Genomic DNA, 24,208 nt, shown 5'->3' on the forward strand with positions numbered 1-24,208 from the left:
AGAGAGTGGAGCTTAAATCTGTTCCATAAATAAAGAGAGAGAGAAAAGAAACAACACAGAAACAACAGAGACGAATAAGAAAGAGAAAAGAGAGACAAGGAAGGAAAGAGTCGGTGCTCAGCATCTGCAAGCTTCAAATATAAATATATATATATATAGCAGTGTTTATCAGTATGTCTAATTGGACTATAAACTATATTTAAGGTAATTTAATGCACTGATGTTATTTGAAATACAATAGTTTGTTAATACTCCAGAAGCTGCAGAAGCTGTGTATAAATCATACGTAAACAAACAAACAAACAGAAAATGTCACTTCAACCTGTCGCAACTCAAAGAAATCCACTAAAACCCAGTGTCTTCTCTCACCCCTCTCCTCAGGCCTTTCAAATTCTGGGGGATTCTGGGTACTGTAGTCTTTATCTCAGACAGGTAGTGGCTCACTAGGTCAGAGTTGAACCGAGATGAAGGGAAAAGGTGGGAGGTGGATTGGCGATGGGAGGAGGAGGACGGTGGTGAAGGAGGAGAGGCAGAGGGGGACTGGTGGGGATCAGGATAAGGGGGGGGCATAGCAACAAAACTGAGGAATTAATTAATTAATATAATATAATATAATATAAATGGCAGAGCGGCTGTACTGCATTGTACATGTACCTTATAAATTTGTCATATACGTACAATTGTGTGTCAGGGAATTTAAACGTCTACTTTGTTTGGGACACACCTCTTAAAATTCAGGCCACTGTTTGCTAAACAATTAAACTGACTCACATACGACACACTAACACACACCCTATGGTTCCTAATACTGTGAGCAGCTGATGACGGCAACACAAACCAACAGTGGATAGTTAATGATCAACATGAGCTTTATGCGAAGGGGCAAGGTCCAGGTTTTGTGTCTGAGAAAAGGTTTGTTGAGCTTGTTGTTGAGCTGAGAACAGAGCTCGAGTGAAGAGTGAGTGTCGGTCTTCAGGGAATTTAACATTAATAGTATCAGGAAATGTGCACAAAGTGTCTCTGTGAAAGACAAACTGTAGAGGGCAGGGATGGAGAAGGTGAAAAGGGTGTTCAGGATGTGACTAAGGGGATTTACTACCTGGTGCAGGTGTGCCACTAACTACAGTTTATCTGTAAATACTAGTGAATAAAATTTTACTTATAAATACTAAATAATATTATTATTATTATTGTTATAAAGTATTACAGGATATGGATTTATGTGAAATTTAAATAAATGATAAATTACAACCATCCTTTTGATGTTAATTAATGGCTGCTCAACTGTTTTTTGTGCCCGTTAAGTCTATATCAGTTTTATAAATACATAATTATGCCACCTCGATAAATATCTCCACCCATTTCTGACCGAGTGCGACTTCTCAGTTTATTTACGAACAGCAGCTGATATTTTTTGCATGTTTTAAGAGAACTAAGACATTTTAAATTGCATGATTATGAATATAAAAAGAACTGATTTGAAGCAGCCTTTCCTCACTTCACGTACCTTTGGTTTCTTCCCAAACAGCCACAGCTTGTTCTTGGTTCTGCTCATAGCGTGTTTTGGGTCAGACCGTGGTGCTGGGCCCACTTCTCTGTCTCTGTCTCCTTTGGGTGTGTTGCTGATGGTTCCATCCGAACCCGTTCTGCTCAGATTCTGGCTGAAGTCCTCGAAGGGGAAGTCGCCTGGAGGTTCAAAGCCGGACTTAAACGATTCTACGACGATGACTGAATCCTGGAAAAAGGGACAAGTGAGAGGTGTGAGACAAAATGAGATGGAGGAAACATCCAGCAGGTAAAGTTAAGTTCTATGAAAACCCAGCCTTACTGGATTCTCTCAGCTCTTCCCCTACACACAGCTACATACCTTTCGCTCATCAACAGCTTTGGCAGCAGAAACCATTCCTTCTAGACATTTGGAGACGATGGGGATGACTTTCAGCTCCACCTCTGCAAAGCTCCGGTACGTCTCTCCGAGCTTCACCGTCCGACGTTCATCCATAGCCTGCAGATTCTGCAACAGAGAAAAAGGAATAATCACTAGTAACAAGCCAAATGCTGCTCTGCTTACACTGACACTTTCTCTACGCTCTTCGTAGGTAAACAAGATGTTGGGTTCGCAGATCCTTTTCCTGGACAACACCGATACAAACTCAATATATTAGTAATGGTTTACCTGAGATGAGCCACTCAGTTAAACATGTAATGAGGCACTTACACAGGGAGCCACACTTTCTCTAAACACGACACTGCTATAAGTGACGGCTGCCAAAACACGTAATCACCAGTTTGTTAGTGTCAAGCTAATCTCAGACTTTAAAAATGGATGAAAGATCCATTATTTCTGAAGATAAAAGAACATATCCCATATATATTAATATTTGTAACAAGCAGGGATTCTCCTTTTTAACTTTTTTATTAAATGCCTTGAATATTTACTTCATTCTGTTATTTGAATGTTTTTATTGGACTTTTTTTTATTAATAATTAAATATGTACTTAACCTGGCTAAGCACCAAAAAAGGTTTTGGTAGGATGGATGAAGAAGTTAATAAACACCCATTTAAGATAATAACCTATTTCTGGAAGACATTTAATAAACAAAACATCTAAAAGAAATTAATGTATTTTCCAGACCTGCCTGTATTAAGTAAATGTCCAGCACTGATCTCAAGCTGCAGTATAAAAGCTTGGTTTACCTTGAAGATGTGCGGTATAGCGTTGTTGAAATGTTTCCATTGTTCTGCGTTGAAGTTCTGCAGCTGTGCAGCGTACTCGTTCTTACTCTCATCAGCCATGTGAGTCCGCAGGTAGTACTGGGCTTTGGCCTAAACATTTATGGTACAAACATTAACATTAGCAGATAATGCAACAGCCACTGCTCGTCTACCTGCATCTAATGTGACCCCACAACAAGGGCAAAACTGAGGCCATTTCACAGCATTAGTTAATGTAACTGCTACAGAAACACACTGTAAAACCCAAAGGTGACAAATATCTAAGTATTTTATATGAAATATGGGGTCACTTGCACAAAAACTCAAACAAAAAATCTGCTGAACTTAACAACTGGGGTAAATCTTTGTGACTTTACTTCTATTTGAAACGTTTTTTCCACATAGTCTAATTATACAGCAAGTGTGTGGGGAAAAAGAAGAGCAACAGCATAATTTCATAGGCACCAATTATACTGTACACTTCCAAGTGTACGTAAAACACTGTACTACTGTGCAGATGAGTGAGATGATGTTGCTGTAGTAACTTTATTATATGATTCAACATATGATTCAACGAGGATTTAATGTCACAGAAAAGATCTACGTCTCGTGTTCTTTAATACTGGAATCTTTAGTCATCTGGCTGCTGCAGCCTGAGTCAACACGCTAATGTCACTGATAATGAAAAGAAGTAGAAGAAACTGAGGGTAATTTATTATTCTGGCTCAGACACGATCAAATGATTACAGCAGCTGTGTTGCAGGTGGGAGCTTCCTACCTTTTCCACTTCTGATTTGGTAGCATTGATGTCGTTATCTAACCGCTCGTAGGTCAGCTGGGATTTCTCTGCTTCCTTACACTCTCTCTCAAACTTCCTTTTACTCTAAAAAAAGAAAAAGGAGGAAGTCACAGTGTTAAAAATACATCACACACTATACTGCCCAACATCTTTGTTATCGAGTCTCCATCTCCAGTATTTTTCAAAGAGCTTGGAGAAAATAAAAGTAAAAAAAAAATATGTGAATGAGCGGTGAAAGAGTGAAAGAGGGAGATTAATCAGACAGGGAGAGATAGTTTACTTCCTGCCAGCCCATCTGGATTACATTAGCAGTGGAGGAAACACAGTGAATAACTCAGACATTACACTGCAGTCCAGTCACTAGGTAGTCACTATTAAAGTCATGCAGACCACACATTGAAACACGGCAGAAAAGCAACTCGGGCCCGACTGAAATATGTGACTGGATGTGTAATATTTAGAAATCTAACAAGCAGCATTTTTTAAAGCTCTTGCAAACTCGTGGCGATTAATTATAAAGTCTTGGAATGAACAGAGGTTTATAAAATAACTCAGAAAATACAATTAAATGAAGTGAACAAATGGAATCTTTCCTTCTGGAGTATTTTAGGAGCCTAGACGTAGGCTGCATAGGACCAAATGTGGCGCATGGCTTTGCCTTGCTTTGATTTGGGAGGGGCTAGTCTCGTCTCTGCTGTGTGTGTGTGTGTGTGTGTGTGTGTGTGTGTGTGTGTGTGTGTGTGTGTGTGTGTGTTTCCTGGTCCTGGCCCCTGTAGACTGGGAGGTTTGCCAAGAAGAAGAAAGGGACACTGCAGTGTTCTCACAGTCAGAAAAACACGTTCTAATGTCACACTTTATATTATATGGTCAGAACAGAACAGAGGAACACACAATACTCATTTCTGTACCAGACATGTCTTTAAAAGTAGTAAAGTAAAGGTGAATATGGAGGAAAAAGGTCGATTATTTTGTCCTAAAGTTACCTTTGTTAGCATTTCTTGCATTCCTTATGCAAACAATTATGAAATGAGTGCAGCTGGCCTGTCTCTTCCCTAACACACATGATTTATACTAAACACTTAATTTTTTTCCTCCATCCCTCCTCCTCTTCACTTACATTGTCCATCTGTTTCCAGCAATGATCCAAATACTGCTGGGCCTTCCTGCCCTCCTGTAGATGCTGCTCATGTACACACATATATACAAACACACACACACACATACATACACATACACACAGCAATAAGACAAAAAACACAGGAAAATGCATGTAAATATATAGAGAATACATTCATAACCACATATACAAATGCTATTTGTTTCACATATACAATAACAATCCACTGAAGTTGCCACAGCCACACATTTACTACAGTCTAGTGACTAAAGCAGTAAAAAAAAACTAATTGAGCAGTGAAAAGCAGTTTCTTATTACAGAAGCCAGATGTCAAAGGATCTGCCCCCATGAGCAACACTGTCTGCTCTTAAACACCATGAAAATATGGTTGTAAGCTGTCAAAAAGTAAGCAAGTAGATGTAATACTGGGCTAATTTGGCTAATCTTTAGGCTAAATAACTTTTAAAGAACCACATAACTGTACTGTATATATCTTTAGGAGTAATATATTGTTGCATGTGTTGGATTGCTTTATGGTACAAAACAAGGAGAGGGCGCTGTTCTTCCAGAGCATGTAGAGCATCAGCAGATGGTGGAGGAAGTGAAGGACAGATGGTTAACATCACATCCAACATATTTATCCTCTTGAGTAAAGCCAAACAGAAAACGAATGCACATTAGGTGACACAGAGGATACAGTGGGCAGACAGAGACATCCGCTTCATGACAGAAAGCAACAGGTTTCCTGGAGAATGTGGACTTAATTAACAAGTGATGCACCAAATGTGTCACTGTTGTTCAACAAAAAGTGAATGTTTAACTTCTTTGTGTACTCACGTGCTTCCTCTCAGCTTTGAGCTCTTGGCTGTACCTCATCAGATCTCCATACACCTTGTGACCCATCTCTTCTGCCACCACCTCCCTCTGACCAGCGTAGTCGCTGAGTTCATTCAGTATGGAGTAGAATGACAAGCATGACGTGAACCTGCACAACAGAAACATAATAAACATGGTTTCACTGTTTACAGGATTCAAGGGTCTTTTTAAATATTGATTAATGTGTTTTTGCCTTGAATAGCCACAGGATATGAAAAGAGCTATATAAACAAAACTGACTTGGCACTGCTCACAACATGTTGATTCCAGATCCATCTGCTGTCATTCAATGCAATGATTTCCTACTAGTGAAGTACTTCACAGATTTAAATGAAAGTTACTTCTCATTGCTGTATTAACACAACAGAAAACACAATCACTCAATGAGGATTGTTAACGAGTGCTATTGTTAAAAAGAGCTTGAACTTTAGTATTTTGCATACGCTGCACAAACAGGTAGATATTCAGTTATTGCTGCGTCAGACTGCATAATTAAACTCATGAACGGCAGACGGACCCACAAAGGCCAGATGTGAGCAGGCCTTTTCTACAATTACACTTTGCAGATGCACAAAAGACAAAAATAAGCAGAAAAACTCGAGTGAAACAGAACCAACACACTGCTCAATTATCTACTCACCTCGGCTCCTCATCTTTAGAGCGCTTTGGACAGTATTTCTTCACCAAGTTCCTGAGAGAACAAGAGAGAAAAACCAGACAAAGGTTAGAGATGCTGTCTGATATTTTAAGCCTGGTAGAGAGACAGGTAAACGGACAAGAGGCTGACACACACACACACACACACACACACACACACGCGATCTGTATATTATTAAAGATGAATTAAAATTTAAACATCAAGTATCTGCCTGCCTATTCCCGCCAGCTATAACGACTGACTGGAGTAAAGCAGCAAGTTAATGATTCAACTACAGAGCAGAGGAATGTGTGTGTGTGTGTGTCTTTGTGGTTTCATTGACTAAAAACATGTCTTTTGCCTCATTTTTCCAACCATGTGATCTGCAAAAACATCAACACAGAGACAGAAAGGTGCATCTTTCATCATTCATCATCATGTTCACTGCCTGCAGCAACATGTGCAGGCCGGGATTTCTGCTCTTTGAAATCACACTCAGCTGCCACTATATTGGTTTTTAGTATCTTTAAGGGGTTGTAGCTTGTAGAGTTGTCTTGTTAAGCACTACAACATTTAATTTAAGCCAATTTTAGATAGTTTGTACACATGATGTCCAAATCTTCCCTACACTGATGGAGAGACCAGTCTACGGCCCATCCTGGCAGACATGTGGCGTCTGGAATAAAAATGAAGGCTCGTCTTGTTATTTCTGCTGTATATGAAGGTCAACCAAAGCAGTATTTTGTGATTCTTATGTCCCATCTGTAAGACTGCAACATCTGAATTATTCTGATATTAGTTTGATTACCTGTATGAGACATTAGAAGAACATAGGAAAGGTTACTCATAACATCCAAGCAAGACAGAGACAAAATTAGAAGTAGGACTGAGTCACACGACAGCCTCCGAGTACTGCAATGTCACCATGTATTTCTCTTTATTTTGTGCATGTGTGTGTGTACCGTAGCTGCTTGGCGTAGTTTTGTTCTATGTCCAGCCTCTCCTTGACAAACTTTGCATAGCGCTCCAGAAAGTCGATCCCCCATTGTGTGTGTTTGTCCAGATTATCAAACTGGTCCTGAAATAAAAAGAGGGGAATAATAATCACACAGGGCAGAGGAAAGAAAAGGCACAAGAGGAAAACAGAAAAGCATTTCTCCAAATTAGAAAACAAAGATTTCCTAAAAACACACAAAAATGGACTCAGCAGACAGTGAAAATGAATAACTGAGTTTGATGCAGGTGTCATTGATGTAAATTTCACAGCACAATATCATTCCTGAGAGTTTAGAGCCATGTGACCGCCTAGCTGAATATCACTCAATATTTATTTATAAAATACATGGCTGCCAGTGACTCAGTGCTAGGAGTGTTTCCTGTCTACTGTGTATGTAAACACACACACTGGATCCTACATCCTGGCAGTTTTAATCCATAAACACATTACAATAATTCCATCTGCACAAGTGCAAACTGCAAAGTTAACAATCTCATAAATTGCCACTAGGAAATAACTCTGTATGCCAGCAGGTGGAAGTAGTCTGTATCTGCCCGTCAAGAAGGGAAAGAGGGAAGGGAAGATCCAGGACCGCAGAGATACAAAATGTAAACAAAGCAGCACTTGGCAGCACTTGATGACTATTTTCACACCAACCTCGCTCGCCACAGACTGTTTATAGTTACTTCTAATCACTTCTAATAAGTTAGAAATGGGACTGGAATCCATTCCTCTTCCTATGCAGCAATTTGCTAAGCTGAACAGCCAATCAAAGCGGTCCCTCACATGGGTGGGTCCATCCATTCAACATGTTGAAGCAGCTGAGACGCTCACCAGCAGCCCGACAGCAGCCACTGGTCGGCCGTCTGCGTGGTGGGTCACAGCTTTTAGCTTTGATAGGCAGCGTAGAAGATTATTTTTTGATATTTTTTTAAATCTTTACAAAATACTGCCAACCATCTTCCAAACCACACTGCTTTATTATTAAATGCTATGAGAATAATTTTGCTCATAACCATATTCTCTCCTCTGCTTTTTCCAACTACTTCTTGTCAATGCCCAGCAACGGTTTAGGGATCAGCAAAACTCTCCAACAAAGCACATGACAAGAAGACGGCAGATTCTCCACAAGCTTAGAAACCCTTTATGGGCAGTTTTATCAGGACTAACACACAAGCCTTTATTCATTCAGGGTAGGTTGAGCACACACAAATACTCTTTCAGAAGCAATGGGCTCCACACTCTCAAACATTTGCACCTGGAACCTGCCCAGCACAAACACTGTCTTATCTGTTGCACACTGCAGCAGTTGCTGGTCATTAAGTGCTTTGTTTAAGGGCAACACAGTGGTGGGAATAAAAGAGGGGCTGCTGCTGCTCATTTGCTTCTTAATACCACATTCATCAGGCTCACTGCAGAACAAATCTCCACCTTTCTTTTTAAAACCCCATGTGCTCATCTACAAGCCACTGTTGCCCCAAACTATTGTGCACCAAAATAAGGTCCACTGCAGACAGCTTGGGGTTTCTCAGTTTTTAGATATGAAAAACCACAAAAGGTTGTGACACATGTGCACACCAGTGGCTGTTTAAAGCTTAAATCAACAATCAGGACAATCTAAAAAGAGATAAGCGGGTAACCCTGCTCATTTTAATTTCAGATACTAAAACTGTGATGTCCCTTAAATGTTCTCTCCAACCACCACTCTGTTTTTCTCTTTGTGTGTGTCTCAACAGAAACCAAGGCCCGGACTAAAGCAATTACGGGTCACCAAGGGAAATACAAGACCGTGTGAGACAGCAGACCTCCTTGTTTATTCAGTTATTATTTTTCTTCAAATACAAGGACAGCAGGGAACCTTTTAAACACTGCTCCTGAGTTGCATTTAGTCTTTTAAACACTTTTAACTTCTTACTGTGTATATAGAGAATGTTTTTGGAGAATGCACCATAGTCTGCAGAGCATGTCCTCTGACAGAAATGTTTTCTTTTTCTGCATTGCAGTAATTTCAGTAGAAGTCATTGCTGTTTTACACCTTTTCCTCTTGAAGAATTTTCATTTGAGCAAGGTGTTGAATCTTTACAAAAAAGGTCACATAGATAGAAAGACAAAAACAAGATGATAACATGAAATGATCCAGATTTTGCAGCATTTTAACCTTGATGCTAAGACTATTTTCTTATGTTTTCCAGGGTCAGAGCTGATAATGTAATTGTAATAACTGTTCATGTTCACTTAGAGCTCTTTTTGCAATTACTTGTGGCACTTTGGAACCACCATCCGTGACTCCAACCATAAGTGATTTGTTGAAGCCCTCAGTTCTGTGGGTCATACTTTAACTGTGATCTGAAGGAGAAAATTTGTCTGATTCAAAACAGAAAACAAGAGAGAGCCTGCAGTGTAAAAGCAGCCCTCAGCTGAATAATATGCTGACAAAATAAACCCACTGAGACAAACAAAAGGACCCCTGCATGTTAAAACTAAACAGTCATGGCGTGAAACAAGTGCTGGCAGAAAAAAAAACAGCATCCATTCATCTGTATAAGGCCTAATGCCAGTTTTTACCACAGTGAAGGATATTTGGTGCAGATAATTAATAATTGTCAAGCTGCCAATATTCAAACATATTCTGTTGTTGAAACATAAAAGTGCAGCATGAAAACACACAGTCAAGATGACGATACAATAGCAGCTCTGCAGGATGTTACACAGAATCCAAATCAGAAAGGCTGGGTTATGTTTGCTTCTAGTAAATGCCCTTTTACCAGCCTGGCCTGCACACATGCCAGTCCACCTCTTTTTAGCCGATGCGTCTGCCTGCGGTTGCGTCAGCCTGTGTGACGGTGTCTCTGAATAAGTAATAGAGTATGAGCTCATCCTGTAGTTTGTGGCAAGCTGAGCACAGACTGGTGCACTGGGGAAATGACAACATCGTTGGGCTCCTGGACGCTCAGCCCACAGGCAGTAGGAGGATGAAAATGATGGTTAAAGCATAGCTGACTGAATCTGCACTTAGTAACCCATGCTGCTGCAGCACCTGCACTGTAACTGACACTTTCCACTCCAGTATCTGTTTTTCCTTTCTCTGGCTTTCACTCTCCCACCCTAGTATTACATAACAAAGAGAGCAAAATGACATAGACCAGAATGCACACCAAAATATAATCTCAATAAACCCAAAACGTGTACCACTAACTAAAATAAATGGCAGGTTAAGTGCCACATACCACAATATTTAGGGCACCCTCTCATAACCATTGTAAAACTTAACAGCGTCCATGTCAGCTGATCCTTGATTAGCAACAGAAAGGTGCACCAGTAGTAATGTCATCAGGAGCAGCAATACAACATCCTGTCACATTATCAACACATAATTACAGGAAATGGTGTCTTTAGAAAAACAAAAACAGTATGTCCTCCATCACAATGGTAAGAAATTACAGGTTACATTATATTCAACGCTATGACTTCACATCTCAAACTGTCTGAACTGAAAAGAAATAAGAAGCAGAAAGAGACTTATTCAGACAGTTTGCAGTTTATGTGCATATACTGTAGGCCCATAAAAGTAAACGACGGGTTTTATGTTTATGACAGTTAAGAAATCAGCTTAGTGGAGAGAGACAAATGTAGCCTGGTTATTTAAGTGCATGTAAATGCATGTCATTCGTTTGCTCATTATCGTATTAGGCCTGTTATCATAACAGGCGTACATTACTCAACAGCCTCCAAACCATCTTAATAGATCTGTTCAGTAACAGAGGTGAAAACTCAATTCAGATATTTATTGCATATTAACTGTCAATCTTTCAGTTACTCGCCAACGCTCAGACTATGGCTGGGGGTTCAAATGCAAATCTAATGTTCAAGTCAATATCAAATGCATCAATGCAGAGAAAGCCTCAACCTCCATCTACCTCAGAGTGAACAAGATCCATGTCAATGAGTTGTTTATAATATCACAAATATCTTGTATGCACACATGTAAATTGATGCTCAAGTATATTGTTGTTTCCACTCAAAAGGCAGGGTTCATATTTTCCCCCACAGTGTTCAGTTTAGATCTTGGACACAAAAAAGTAAATATCCAAAATGTAAAGATTAACAGTCACTCACAATTTAGAATTTGTTACTAAACGAGGATCCTGGTAGTGACGTTATCAGATTATCTAAAAAACACCTTCTCGTCATTTTTAGCCTTGAAATTCTAATATCAGTCTGACACCATTTTCTGAACATTTATACTACCCTGTACTTACACACACCTATTTGGACACATGCCACTGTACCACTGGACAGTAAAACTAGTTTCCTTCCCTTTCAAAATCCAAACTGGGTCACATGTTGTGTTTCCACAAACAAAGCCACTGTTCTGCTTTAATGAGCTTTGATCTTAGGGTGAGAGAATAAATTAGTCATTTATCTCCCAGATGAGTCTTCTGTGCACCCTGACAGCCAATCAGACAGCTAGACTACCGCTCCACAGCCAATCAGAGAGCCAGACAACCTGAGTGCATTCTATGAAAGAAGGCAACATTAATTAGCATAGAAAATGCTGATAGGACAATAGACTAATTACACACTGTGGCATTCCAGAGCGCGGAGTTTACACACTTGCGGCAGAGACAGAGACTGGGTAGGAAATGCCAACTTGTCTGAAACACTGGCATCAGTCTAAAGACCCCCAGGCTCAGTCTGCAGTGTGTGCATTTACTGCGTCTACTGGTGTTTATCTCCTTCGACAATAACCAGGAAAAGAAAGTCGCTTCCAAGAAAATGATTGGAAAGAGAAGACGTGTGTGTGTGTGTGTGTGTGTGTGTTCGTTCGAGGTTAAAGACGGAGTGTGAGGGAGGAGAGGACTGGCATTAGGAGAGCGCTTTTGGGAGGGGAGGTAGGAAAAACAAGAGGTAAGTAGGAGGAAAATTGGGCAGGAGAACATGCCTATTCTTCTGGTCTAAACCTTCATTCTAACTGGAATTACTTCCCCAGGGGAGGAGGGATGATTTTTATATTACCTGCCCTGGTCAGTGAGTTTATTACAGTCTGACGTGCACATGTAGCTAATTTCACTTCATCTCCAGTAATAATTACATCCTACATTACCTCATGTTTTTCAGCAAACTCTATGGTCCTCCATAGATAAATCCAGGACATTGTCTTTAAAATTTAAATTCTCATTTCTAATAATTGTAGACAGTGCTAATCCAACACAATACAACTACAGCTACAACTGTGTGATGTGTATAAAATGCTCTGTCAGAGTAAATTTTACTTTATAATTCAATATTAGTATGTTAATATAATACAAATTTTAAACTGAATTTCACTCTTAATGTACTAATTAACTGTTAGATGAATGATAAAAGTATTAAAGTACAAGTTCTTCTCAGTGCTTATAGCTTCTTATCATCTTAATGTTTACACTGTTTTTATTTGTCATATATTCTTTTATCCTTCATATCAAACCGTAGACTACTATGCCAATTATAGAGTACTCTGCTTTTCTGTTGTTTAACACTGATTATAATCGTATTCATACTACTGGACAATTCAATAAAGCTTTTATTTTGCAGGTTTTGGCTGTTGATCAGACAAAATGAGGAATGTCGTTGTTGAAAAGGTTGACTATTTGAACTTTGACTAGATGGTGCCAGGTACCAAACTCACATTTTATACCTGTGTATATCACACACACACGCACGCACAGTTGTTTTTAGTTTGTCCTTGCTTAGAGCAAAGATATGAGTCGACTTGGCCTGGCTTCTGAAAGGTTGTGTTGAAAAGTCTCCAACTGCCATCTATGGACAAAACAGGCATGAGCACTGTCAGACTGCTGACTTCATCCCTCTCACCTCTCTGCAGGCAGCAGCAACAGTCGGCGTCTTTAACACTCTACTGAAGGTTAAAGCTTTGATATTGGTGTGTTTTAATCACAGTTCATTCCACAGACAGCCCCGAGCTATATCAGCACCTGATGCACATTACACTGCTTCACTTGCTCTGCTATTAAGTCATCTGCTGTAAAACAGAACAGAACAGCAGTTAAAATACAAATATACTCTATATTTAGGCCTATGTCTAACCCAAATTAAAACCTACCAAATATAGACTAAGCTACGGTCATGTAGCTAAATGTTTGGCACCATTTATATAATATTTATTTAGGTTGAGTGTGCATCAAAGCATCTACAAATGGGGCCAAATGGGATCCTGTGAAGTGTTAAGCTATTGTAACATCCTTGTGTTTGATTACATCAGTTCAAATGACTCAGTTGAAGTAAAGACATGGGTGTTCCTTCCCCCGGTGCAATAGTTGGAGCAGTCTGTGCACAATTTATTGTGAAGATGGAGGATTAGCTCCGACTGCACTGACTCCACTGGAATGTTTGCTTTCAGTTTCTTCAATAGGTGAATTGCTCAACCTTTCCTCCAATCACAGGCATACCGATATATGCAAACACAGCTCAGGGGAAAACATCAAAATTCTTTGTGTGAAAGGAACGAGCACTGCAGCTGCTAATAAATATTTTAAACAGACACTGTATCACTTTCAACATTGAAACTGATCAGCAGCTGGAAAGTTATAGCAGATGTTCACCATCCCCTGGCTGAGACCGAAGGCACACATGCAAACAGAAAGATCCGGTCCATCATCCGATCAGTAAAACTTTGAGGCACAACTAATTTGGTAATTAATGTTTTAGACCAAATAACTGAGAATAAATAAATCTAAATAATAATAGTAATTGCAGCCTTACAATTATTTTCCCACCATCTGTTTACACTAATTGCTATGACCGATATTTGTCTATGCTGCCATTTTCTACCCAGTTAGCCATCTTTGAAACGTGTCAGAGTTAGAGAGGGTCAAACATTAACCCATCCTCGCCACCCTGGGCCTCCATACTACTAAATAACCAATACACTGAGTCTGTTACTTATATGTAAGAGTCATTCAGGTTGTGCCAGAACTTTCAAGAGGAACCAAGGTCAAAAAAGCGAATGACACTTTAATGAAGTTGAAGCCTTCTCTACATGTTTAATACAATGTAAAAACAGAAGTAAATTAATGAAAAATAATTTTTCTGACTGCAGTATTTTTATAACACATCAGAAGACAGAAAAGATTTCACTGAATGTTATTTTTGCAGTAAAATACATAAAGTCTTCTACTTAAGAAATCAGCTTACTCGAGAAAGACTGTTGTAACCTGGTTACTTGAGTGCATGTGAACGCACTGAGTGTTTCCCAAACTGAGGGTTTCACTCTAGGCCGTTCCAGTTTTATTTAATATCTGTCGATGTAGAAAACAAAAACAGACATGCACTTACACACACACACACACACACACACACACACACACACACACACACACACACACACACACACACACACACACCTGGGCACTCCTGTTTGTGGCTAGCTAGTCAAGTTTCGTAGCAACCTGATCTGCACCATTGTCTTGCTCCCCTGCTGGCTCATACACACATAGACGCACACACCCTGACAGTCTGGTTAGACAAGACAGACCGAGAGACACTTACATAAACATAAATTACATCAAGATACGATCATGGCCTAGAAGAACAGGATAATACCCATTTATAACACTTCATGTTACCCACACATACTTGCACCATGACTATTTTAACACGTCACATCAATCACAGTGCAGCATGTTGGCATGATGAAGGTAGGAGGAAATGTCTGTGTCAAGTCATATTAGATCTTCAGAGCCGACAAGAAGTAAAGTTGTTCTCCATGCTTTACAAAAGGTCACTACACTGGCCCTGGACATACTTGGCTGAACAAATGTGTTACACTGGACACATATTAATGGTCAATTTAAATGTCTTAGTTTGGCTCAATACATCCTGTTTCTCTTTCTTCCAAAATCTTAACTTAAATGACTTAAATGCAAATATTGATCAAAAACAAACAAGATTATCCAGTCAAGCAGTCCTACAACCATAAACAACATGTCAATCAAATGTAAGAGCTCCGAGTTACAGACTTTAGCTTTACAACACAGTCACACTGCGTTGTTTATTGCTGCCAAATGAGCTAAATCAATTTTGTTTGTGAGACTACTATGGACACAAGAAAGTGAAAATGAATACCAATAAAACATTTAAAAAATGCAAAGTGTTACTGCGGTATGGACACTTCAACCAAATATCCAACTCAGATCCCAAGTCACTGTCTCCAACTAATAACTGGGAATCTATACAGATTCTTAATTTGCCTTTGACTATTTCTGAAACAGAAGAAAGAACCTGATAATGGCAGTTTCCATGTCAATAACATGTTCTGTGTATTGTAAAACGTCCACATACATGTTCTGACCTTTATTTGCTGTGTAAATATCATACGCTAACTTCGATCAGGCTCCAGAAGCCATCTCACCCTGAGTCTGACCCTCCTCGTCTCAACCCTAATCTTGATCAGGGCCACTGTGTGGGGTTGGCTCTCTGTCACTAAAGGTCACCAAGTGGATTTCCTGGGTCATTGTTTGATACCAACAGGGTGAAACAGAGGGGCTCTCAAAATGATCTCCTTTTATTAAACCATCTTCAGTCTGAGGCTCTCTATGGACAGATGTGTTTCACAATGACATCAGCTCACAAAATCATTAGGTTTGCAAGCTACAAACACATAATTACAATTTAAGCACAGCAGAAAACAGTCTTTTTGGATGAAGTTGGGCTGAGAGTACTGAGGGTATGTAGCGATTCTGCTAAAACTATAAAGATAAAGAGCAGCAATGGGACAGTTTGTACACAGGTTATAGTACTATACAAATGATCAATACTCCACACATTTCTTCACCCACTGCTTTGTTATACAGTGATATGGTCTTTTAGTGCAAAAGACAAAGACATCTCACACTGTCGTCTGAGATGTCATATGATATATATTCAACATCAACTATTACTTATCTATCTGAGTCACAAGCCGTTGTTGTTTTTCATAAACCAGGTGTGGTAAGCTGCTGAAATATCGAGGTCAGTGACAGATGCTTTGCGGTAGCTTCAGGTTGGCTCAGAGCATCGGAAAGAGCCTTTGCACAACAACAACAACAACAATCAAAAAAAAACTAGCAGCAGAGTTTAACTGATTATTAAGTCTGACTGTTGGGAGAAGTCAAATTCTTTGTGGAGTTTAGCAGGTCAGGCCTTCAATCCAGTATTAAAACATATATGCAAATCATTATATTTCTGCCTAAAGGCAGAGAACACATACTACTGCCACACACCATTTTTACCAACAAAAGCCACTTTCAATCCGAGTTAAGAAATGAAAAGCCAGCTACAAACCATTTCCAGAATTGCTGGGACTTTTTCTAAAACGGAATAAAAACTATTTCTGAATTATTTGTTTTATTCACTTGAATCTTTTCTAACTGACAAAAGTAGAAAGAAAAGTTGTTCAGTGTTCACTGGCCAACTTAATTTCATTTTGCAAATATAAGCAAATTTAGCAATTGATCAGCATATGGCCAGCACGCAGTACTGTAGGTCTTTCTAAAGCCCCAATTACCAACTCTGTGTTGATGGTGCATGTGCATATGTTAGGTGACAGTTATTCAGTGTACTCTAGAGTCATTGCAGTAGCATGACACAATGCCATCATGCAAAGCCACCTGACGGCTGGAAGGTCACAAAAATACAACAGCGACTTCCGCCCTTAGCTTTTACAGACCATCGTGAACCTGTTCACACTGATGTCTAGTATAGAAGGAGAAAGACCTAAATTCTTTGCAATCTTGCATTGACAATCATTCCTTTTGAACTCACTGACAATTCTCTTATAATATTTGACAATGACCCATTTTTGCTTGCACAAACACAGACTGAACCTTTGGTGTATGTCTCTTTTATATCCAATCATGACCATGACCCTCACCTCAACAATTATCCTGTCGATTCTGGAATTATGTAGGTTGAAGCTACTTTAATATTTAATAAACATTTGTAGTCTTATTATGTCTCTGTCTGTCTGTTTGTGGAGTGTGTTGCAGGCAAGGTAAATTAGCCTATATTTACAAAACACAAATAGGTTGGTTTGTCGGTCTGGCTTTTATCAGATAACTGAGCAGATTTTAGTTTTCATTGCATTTTAGAAAAAGTTCTATCTTTTCTGGAAATGCAGTCGGTAGAAAAAAAGTTTTTAGATAATGTTTTGCTGTGGGAAAAAAAAAAGTCTAAGAGGAGATAAGTGTTAGAACCGAGCAAATACAGGCTTTGAATTCAAAATGTAGTTGTGTCATGTGTTACTGAAATTAAGCAACGACTGGGCTGGGTGGTTACACCAAGTCACACACTGATATACACATACATAGATGGCAGATTCAGTGGTTGTCCACACGTTTAACCTCAGCGCTTCCTTTGAATGCGTCCAATCTGTGTTCGACAATCCGCTCGACTGTATCGTCAGACCATGTGTGCATGCCTGTGTGTATACACACACGTACACAACACATACTCATCTCACAGGAAAGCCGCAGGATGCCTGATTTATCTAACCACCAACTCAAGAGTCACAATCACAGTCACAGTTTGGCATGAGGCTCCCAGCTGTGTGTGTGTTTGTACCATGGCACCTTCTCTTCAGTGTTCTTGCTGATCACAGCAGTTCACTCTGGGCTATGGCACTTGGCTTGGGTGCTGACAACTGGCACTTTTTTATAAAACAAACCTTTAGTTAATTTAACATTAAAAACCTAAGATGTTTGAGGCAGTAAATATGTTTATGTGCTTCTACTGTGGCAACTTAAAATGTGACCATCAAAGTAAAAACACGTTTGATAAAACTCAAATGTCAACAACAGATGTTCATTTAAATATGCAAAGTGACTGCGTATAGAAAAGACGAACTGGCAGACAATATATTACTGCCTCAGGAAAGTAAAATGAGCTGGTTAAATAAAGGAGCAGGTTTGCTTATGCACTTTCTTGCTGAGAGACATATCTGTCCATTCAATATGAAGTTATGGTTGTTATCTGTCCTTTAGCTTGGCCGAGCAAAAAGACCAGAAGTAGGTGCTAACAGCTACGTACAAAAAAAAAGTATAAAAAGTTGTGCAAATAAAACAAATGAGATAAAACATGTTAATCAGTGAACTTTAGAGATGCTGGTGGACTTTGTTGCCTTTGTAAATTCCAGGCAAGCTACTGTATTTCAGGTCTTTATGTTAAGATAAGCTGACCAGCTGATTGACTTTTAACAAAAACCAGAGTGGTAGGATCAAGGTAGTATCTTTGCATCAAGAAAGATAATATAATATTTACCAAAACTATTTCCTTAAGATTATAGGGAATATACTCCCAGAATAGTATTTTATAAATACCTGTACCAAATACCTACACACCGTATGGATGTAGTTTAAGTCCCTGTGTTTGTCTCTATTCAAAGTGTGAGGTCTTATGCCCAGTGGAGAAGATTCCTAAACTCAAAGCTACCTGTATTCTCAAATGAAACATCTAAATACAAAGTCTTTATTATGGTATGCAGGGAGTGACTGAGTATGAGTATGCTTTCATGTGACATACTAACAGTGGATCTGTGTGCATGTTTTATTTTTCCCCGCCTCATTTGCATATTTAAAGGCAGAGAACACAAGCTAGCCAACACAGTGTATTTCCAATTGTGTATTATGGATTACTCATTAACTCCACATCATATGACATTAGTATAAAAAACTGGGTGTTGTACAACTACCTGTCTCTGTGTTCTCTTTATTAGTTTTACACAATAATCAAACCAGGGCTACCTGATAGAAACTGGAACTTGAAAATATAGAAATTTCTGGAAACTGAAACACAATGTGTGACAATTTAAAGTAAATATGTCGGTCATCATCTAAACTGATCTGTGGAGCCAACATTACAGTACAGATATCTACCATACCATAGAAACCTTGTATTTTTGTTGAGCTAATATAACATATCAGCATGAATGCAAAATGAACTGTTTCTATGCACTGACAAATCCTATCCCAAATTTTAATGGGGTTATTTTCACAATGGTTTACAGCAACTACAACACTTGGCATTGTTGCCACTTCGGCTGTCAGTATTACTACCCATCTACAGTTACTAAATTTAACAAGCAGTAATGTCAGTGATTGCTGCCGCTACCTCTACAGCTCTCTCCCTCTTCATGTTCATTAACCCATAATGTCTCAGTGTTTCGTAAATGTATTTATCTCAATCTAGCTTGAGACTATTGTTTCCACTCTGTTGCCAACAAGGACCTGGAGGCAAAAGAAGTCTCAGGTTGTCAGGAAGAAAAGAGTATCCCACTTTTCAAATAACAAATTCCTTTCATTTCTTTGCTTTGCAAAAAGATAAACATCTGTCCTCATTTCAGACAAACGAATGGATAAGATACAAGCTGTGTGTTAACATCTCTTACCCTCCACTGCACTCTAAATAACCTGACATATTATGATCTGGGGTACCCACCGCTGAGGGAAGGGGGTATACTCAGGTTGTCTAGGTAACCATCAACCCTCTGTGCTGCAGCCAATGAGTGTTTGTGCAAACGAGTAACACAGAGCTGAAGGCAACACAGCAGTTTTATTGGGCTCTGAAACTTCATCAGCCAAATAAACAGCCTGGGAAAACTCTTCTACTGCTGGAATTAACATTGTTTCCTCGTATACAAACAGACTGTATGTCAGACAGGGAGGGAGACAAGTGAAAGGAGAGGGGGGTGGGGCTGTCCTAGTTACGCTTGTCCCATGCATATACATCCTTTTTCACGTTTGTATTTATTGTGCACATTGTGCAGATTTCTGTCAAATACGTATAGTTGGACCACAACAGCAGAAAAAAAGCACTGCACCCTGACTGATAAGGCTGCATTTTATTTTCTACGTCTTGATCACGATGCCAAGTTCTACATCAGCAAAGTGGGTGGAGAGACAAAACCCTCGAGATAGTTCCAGGAACTCTACAGTCAAGACAAACACTCCATGTGGTGTTCGAGTCATGGGAGATTTTTTTTTCAGATTAAAAAATGAATTAAAGAACAAACTGTATCAGCTGTAACACGTGGATTTATTTGGGTTCATCTTATATGAGAGTATCTGAAAACGTTCTTTATGGACATATTTCCAGCCTTTCTCTTTGTTATAATATTGTAAACTGAAATTAGGGTTATTGCTGGGTAAGGGTTTTTGCAATTAGCCTAATGTTGTTTAACATTATATCAATTTGGATGGATGAAAAGGACAGTCTTGCCTTTGCTATTCACCAATACGCTTCCATTACCCACACTCTCTCTCATCAGTACTATATCCAGTTTGACTTGTTCAGCAACATTTTTCCATATGTTGCCTCTGGGAGACAAAGAGGAGCTTTACATCACAAATGTCTATTTGAGGCTCTGTGACATTTAACAATTTTAAAAGACTTCCTATTTTGTTTTGGCCTGTGGGAACCCACAGCAGACAAAGGGTCTGTGATAGGGAATTCTGCCTGATCCCAAGGGAGAAGAGGCAGAGTTGGTTTAGGGGGATGCTACAGTAAGAAGAAGATGAAAAGTGTTAAGATTGAGAGGTACAACTGTCAACTCTACTATCAGACAAAAAGAGCTAATGGTTTATCGTTGCACGACAAACACACTCCCAATGTTTGTTTCCTCACATACACAAGAGGGAACAAAAAGGTGCTTGATTCATTTGTGCTTGATCTACAGTATGCTCCTCGCTCTAACATTGGTAGCTAGGGAATGGTACTATAGTGACAGAGATTTCTAAACATGGAACTGAACTTACAATAAGAGGTCTCGAGTAAACGTCTTTATGGTGTCCTAGGGTCTATCAGCAAGTCAGCAGGTGTTTTGTGTTTGAGGTAGTACTGTAGGTCCAAGTAATTTGGAATGGTATCCATCCACAGAGCAGATAGTATCAGTCCAGCAGAAATAAGCAGGTTTAGCAGGCAACTAATGTGTTTAGTACACAACGACCAAAGGGCATCAGCTGCAGCACATCTCAATTCTGCGTCACTACGTTTAATGTTGTTGTAGTTTAACCACACAGACAACAGTTATACTGTATTGAAAACATTAATATCACTCCTGTTTAGGTCAACAGAAATTCTCCTGCTAGCAAAGTAATTATTAAACTGTCATTTAAATAATGTACAACTGTTCAGTTCAAATGTTTTTCGAGCTGCCACTAATAGTTATTTATATTGTTAATCAATCCACCAGCATCCGTGGAATCTGAAAAGTGTCATCACAGTTTTCTAACCCAATGCTGTTTATTTCTCTAAATCTGTGAATTTATGGCTATTCAGGAGACTGAATTCCTGGGAGTGGTATCTCACATAATCGGGAGCTCATTTCACACAAAATTTGTTCCTCACTTACTGGCTTTAGGCGTTTTTGAGCTACTGCAGGAAATAAGACAACTTTGGATGGGTGGGGACATAAAATATGGTAAAAATTGGCTCAAACCAGTCTATTTGCAAAATGTGGTCATTTTTTCCATTATAAACTATTAAAACCATTAGATTACTCTTAACATGAATTCTTGTGGCTAAATTCATTCTTTAAAAACATGTTTTTGTAGGGGTCGGCATTATAAAATCTTCTATAAACAGAAATGGTGACACTCAAAATGTTTGTAGTAAATTAACACAACTGACAACAGGGGATGTCAATGTATAAAGTCTATACTACTATCTGTGAGCATGTTACCCAGCAGGCCTGAGCCAGAAGCCAGGCATCCAGCAGAGGTTTAGTGTAATGACTGGGTTGGAGAACTAGGGAAAATTCACCAGAAAAATTCCCAGCATCCTCCAATTTTCCACATGTTCTTAAACCTGAATTTTTATCCACTGGCTAATAAAGTAACTGACTAATAAACAGCTGACAGACAGAATGACTCCTAGAAGCCAGCACAACACTGAATGCAGCTGCAGCTCTGGCCAAAGCCCTGTATCTAGAAGAGTGGTGATTCGGAGAAGGTCTGCAGCCATTTTTGTCTCTGGTGATTCAGTTTTTACTTCCTGGAAAGAATATACTGACACTGCAACAATAGATCAAAATTGTTATTAATAATATCTGTAGGACTTAGTTAAGAAACCACATGAAAAGAAAGTTAGAAATACAAAGTCAGATATAAAAGATTAAACCAGACTTCACCAATTTCCTTTCTTGAGAATACAAACCTTCACTTCAACCAAAATCTTTAAGTTTCATGACACAAATTTGATGAGTAACCCTGCAGTTACAAGACTGCAGTGATATGCACTGATGCTCACCCTTTCATACACTAGGTGTGAAAAGCAACTCACACCGGCACCAAGCCTTTATTGAGAAAAAGGTCACAAAGCCAGGTCAGTTAACACATGTTGACCCATTTAGAAACACTGAAAACAGGTTTAGCCGGGGTCACTGCACTGGTCTGAAAGTCTGAATTGAAGAGGAGCTTGACTGCCAAACAGCTGGCTGGGTGGATACAACTGTGACTGCATCCAGAGGGAGGACAGGGAGCAAGTCACGGGGAGGATAAGAGGAAGGATGAGAGGGAGGCAAACGAGCATTGGGGATAGATTCTGAAAGAACACCAAGAGGAAGAAGGCACAAGGCAGCAGCTCTGTGTTTGCGTGTTGAAAGTACAACTCTCCCAGAATTAAATTAGGTTCAGGATACTATGGATTGGTCTGTGTACAATCAATTTGTTACGTTTGGTAGTTAATTGCCTCATTTGTCATTGCTTGTTCTTATGTCATCCCTGATTTTGCCAACACCATTCATCAAATCCTGATTAAATTCTTAAGAAGTTATTTTTTACCTAGTCTAGAACAGTAACTAATACCGATTTGAGTTATCAGTCAATATGCAGTAAATGTTTTTGATGGATAAATTCTCCCAATATAGTCATCCAAACACAAAGATTTTAAGAAAATATACATTACTTTACACCTGATGACCAATGGTTCGCATCAAATATGGCTTAGGTCTATTAAGATAGGCAAGAGCTATCTTATATTATGGTTTAGTCTGACCTAAGTCTTAGTCAATGTCTGTCTTTGTAAAACAGGCCTCTGGGCTATAATTATCTGCAGAAGCTAAATACTATACTGATTATTAACTGAGCACAAGTGAGTAATAGTTCTGCTACTGTATTATTCGAGGCTCTGCACAACTCCACAGGTGTTGACAGTCATATTAATGAGACTTCGGTTCACTGAGGTTCAGCAAAGCTAAGCTAGGAATTACTTGAGGTTACCAGACTACACGTACTAAAAGGAATGGATACTATGTGAATGAGGGAGGGAGAATGTCTGTACATGCCTTGGTCACGCATTCAGACCAGATGTGTTTAAAAAGTGCTGCGAAGCTGGGGACATGTTGCAAGTACACCTTTTCTGCAGAATCACTCCATGTTTTCTTCTACACAATAAAAGAAAGTACAATGGAAACAGACTTAGCAAAGAAATCATGATTCATTTGCCTTTTTTCTTTGCAATTTCCTGGTAATTTAGTTGGAGATCTGCACTACATCCAAATAGAAACCTGGCTTATTTGACATGTCTGTTTTGTTTTGCCTTCAATACACAATCACAGTAACCGGTGTCTGACATGCTTTTGCATTAATTTTTGCACTATTTTTGAATTAAATTTTCTTCCTCTTTATTATTCTGTGGTCTCTACAGGTCTCTCACGGCATCTGCCTTTATCAATTCACCTCCTTGCACCCTAAAAATGTCAGTCCTCCTCTATCTTTAAACCTCCCCCCTTCTTCCTATTTAAAGCCTTTCTCCCACCCATCTTCATCATCCTCCCAGTTTGCAGGACACGTGTGTTAACACAATTTTGTTAATTAAGGAAGACATCCACCCTCACACTACGTACACAAAGTGATGAGGGCTTCAGCTATCGTTCTCACACATCACTGCATGAAAACGTTCCCTCACTGACACGATCCCCTCACACACATGCAATGTGTTGACAAGGTTGGCCACGCTGGGCATAACAGCTTGTCGTGTCCAGGCCACTGCCCTCAGCTTCAACATGACTTCATTCACACCTGCTGTGGCCTGCTAA

The 24,208-nt window shown here is 39.3% G+C and overlaps 1 protein-coding gene across 2 annotated transcripts in view; it reads right to left on the reverse strand.

The window, feature by feature from the left end:
* The window catches only part of fnbp1l (formin binding protein 1-like), a 37,016-nt gene that overhangs the window by 8,303 nt on the left and 4,505 nt on the right, over positions 1–24,208 (reverse strand). For both annotated transcript variants that reach the window (XM_026346480.1, XM_026346479.1), the window contains exons 2-9: positions 7,109–7,224; positions 6,150–6,200; positions 5,471–5,618; positions 4,634–4,696; positions 3,496–3,600; positions 2,700–2,828; positions 1,868–2,014; positions 1,508–1,735 (exon numbers count right to left, since the gene is read on the reverse strand). In XM_026346480.1, the coding sequence (XP_026202265.1) occupies positions 1,508–1,735; positions 1,868–2,014; positions 2,700–2,828; positions 3,496–3,600; positions 4,634–4,696; positions 5,471–5,618; positions 6,150–6,200; positions 7,109–7,224 (987 nt within the window). The remainder of the gene's footprint in view (positions 1–1,507; positions 1,736–1,867; positions 2,015–2,699; positions 2,829–3,495; positions 3,601–4,633; positions 4,697–5,470; positions 5,619–6,149; positions 6,201–7,108; positions 7,225–24,208) is intronic.

Source organism: Anabas testudineus, chromosome 4 (assembly GCF_900324465.2).
Source record: "Anabas testudineus chromosome 4, fAnaTes1.2, whole genome shotgun sequence".
Lineage (NCBI taxonomy): Eukaryota > Metazoa > Chordata > Actinopteri > Anabantiformes > Anabantidae > Anabas > Anabas testudineus.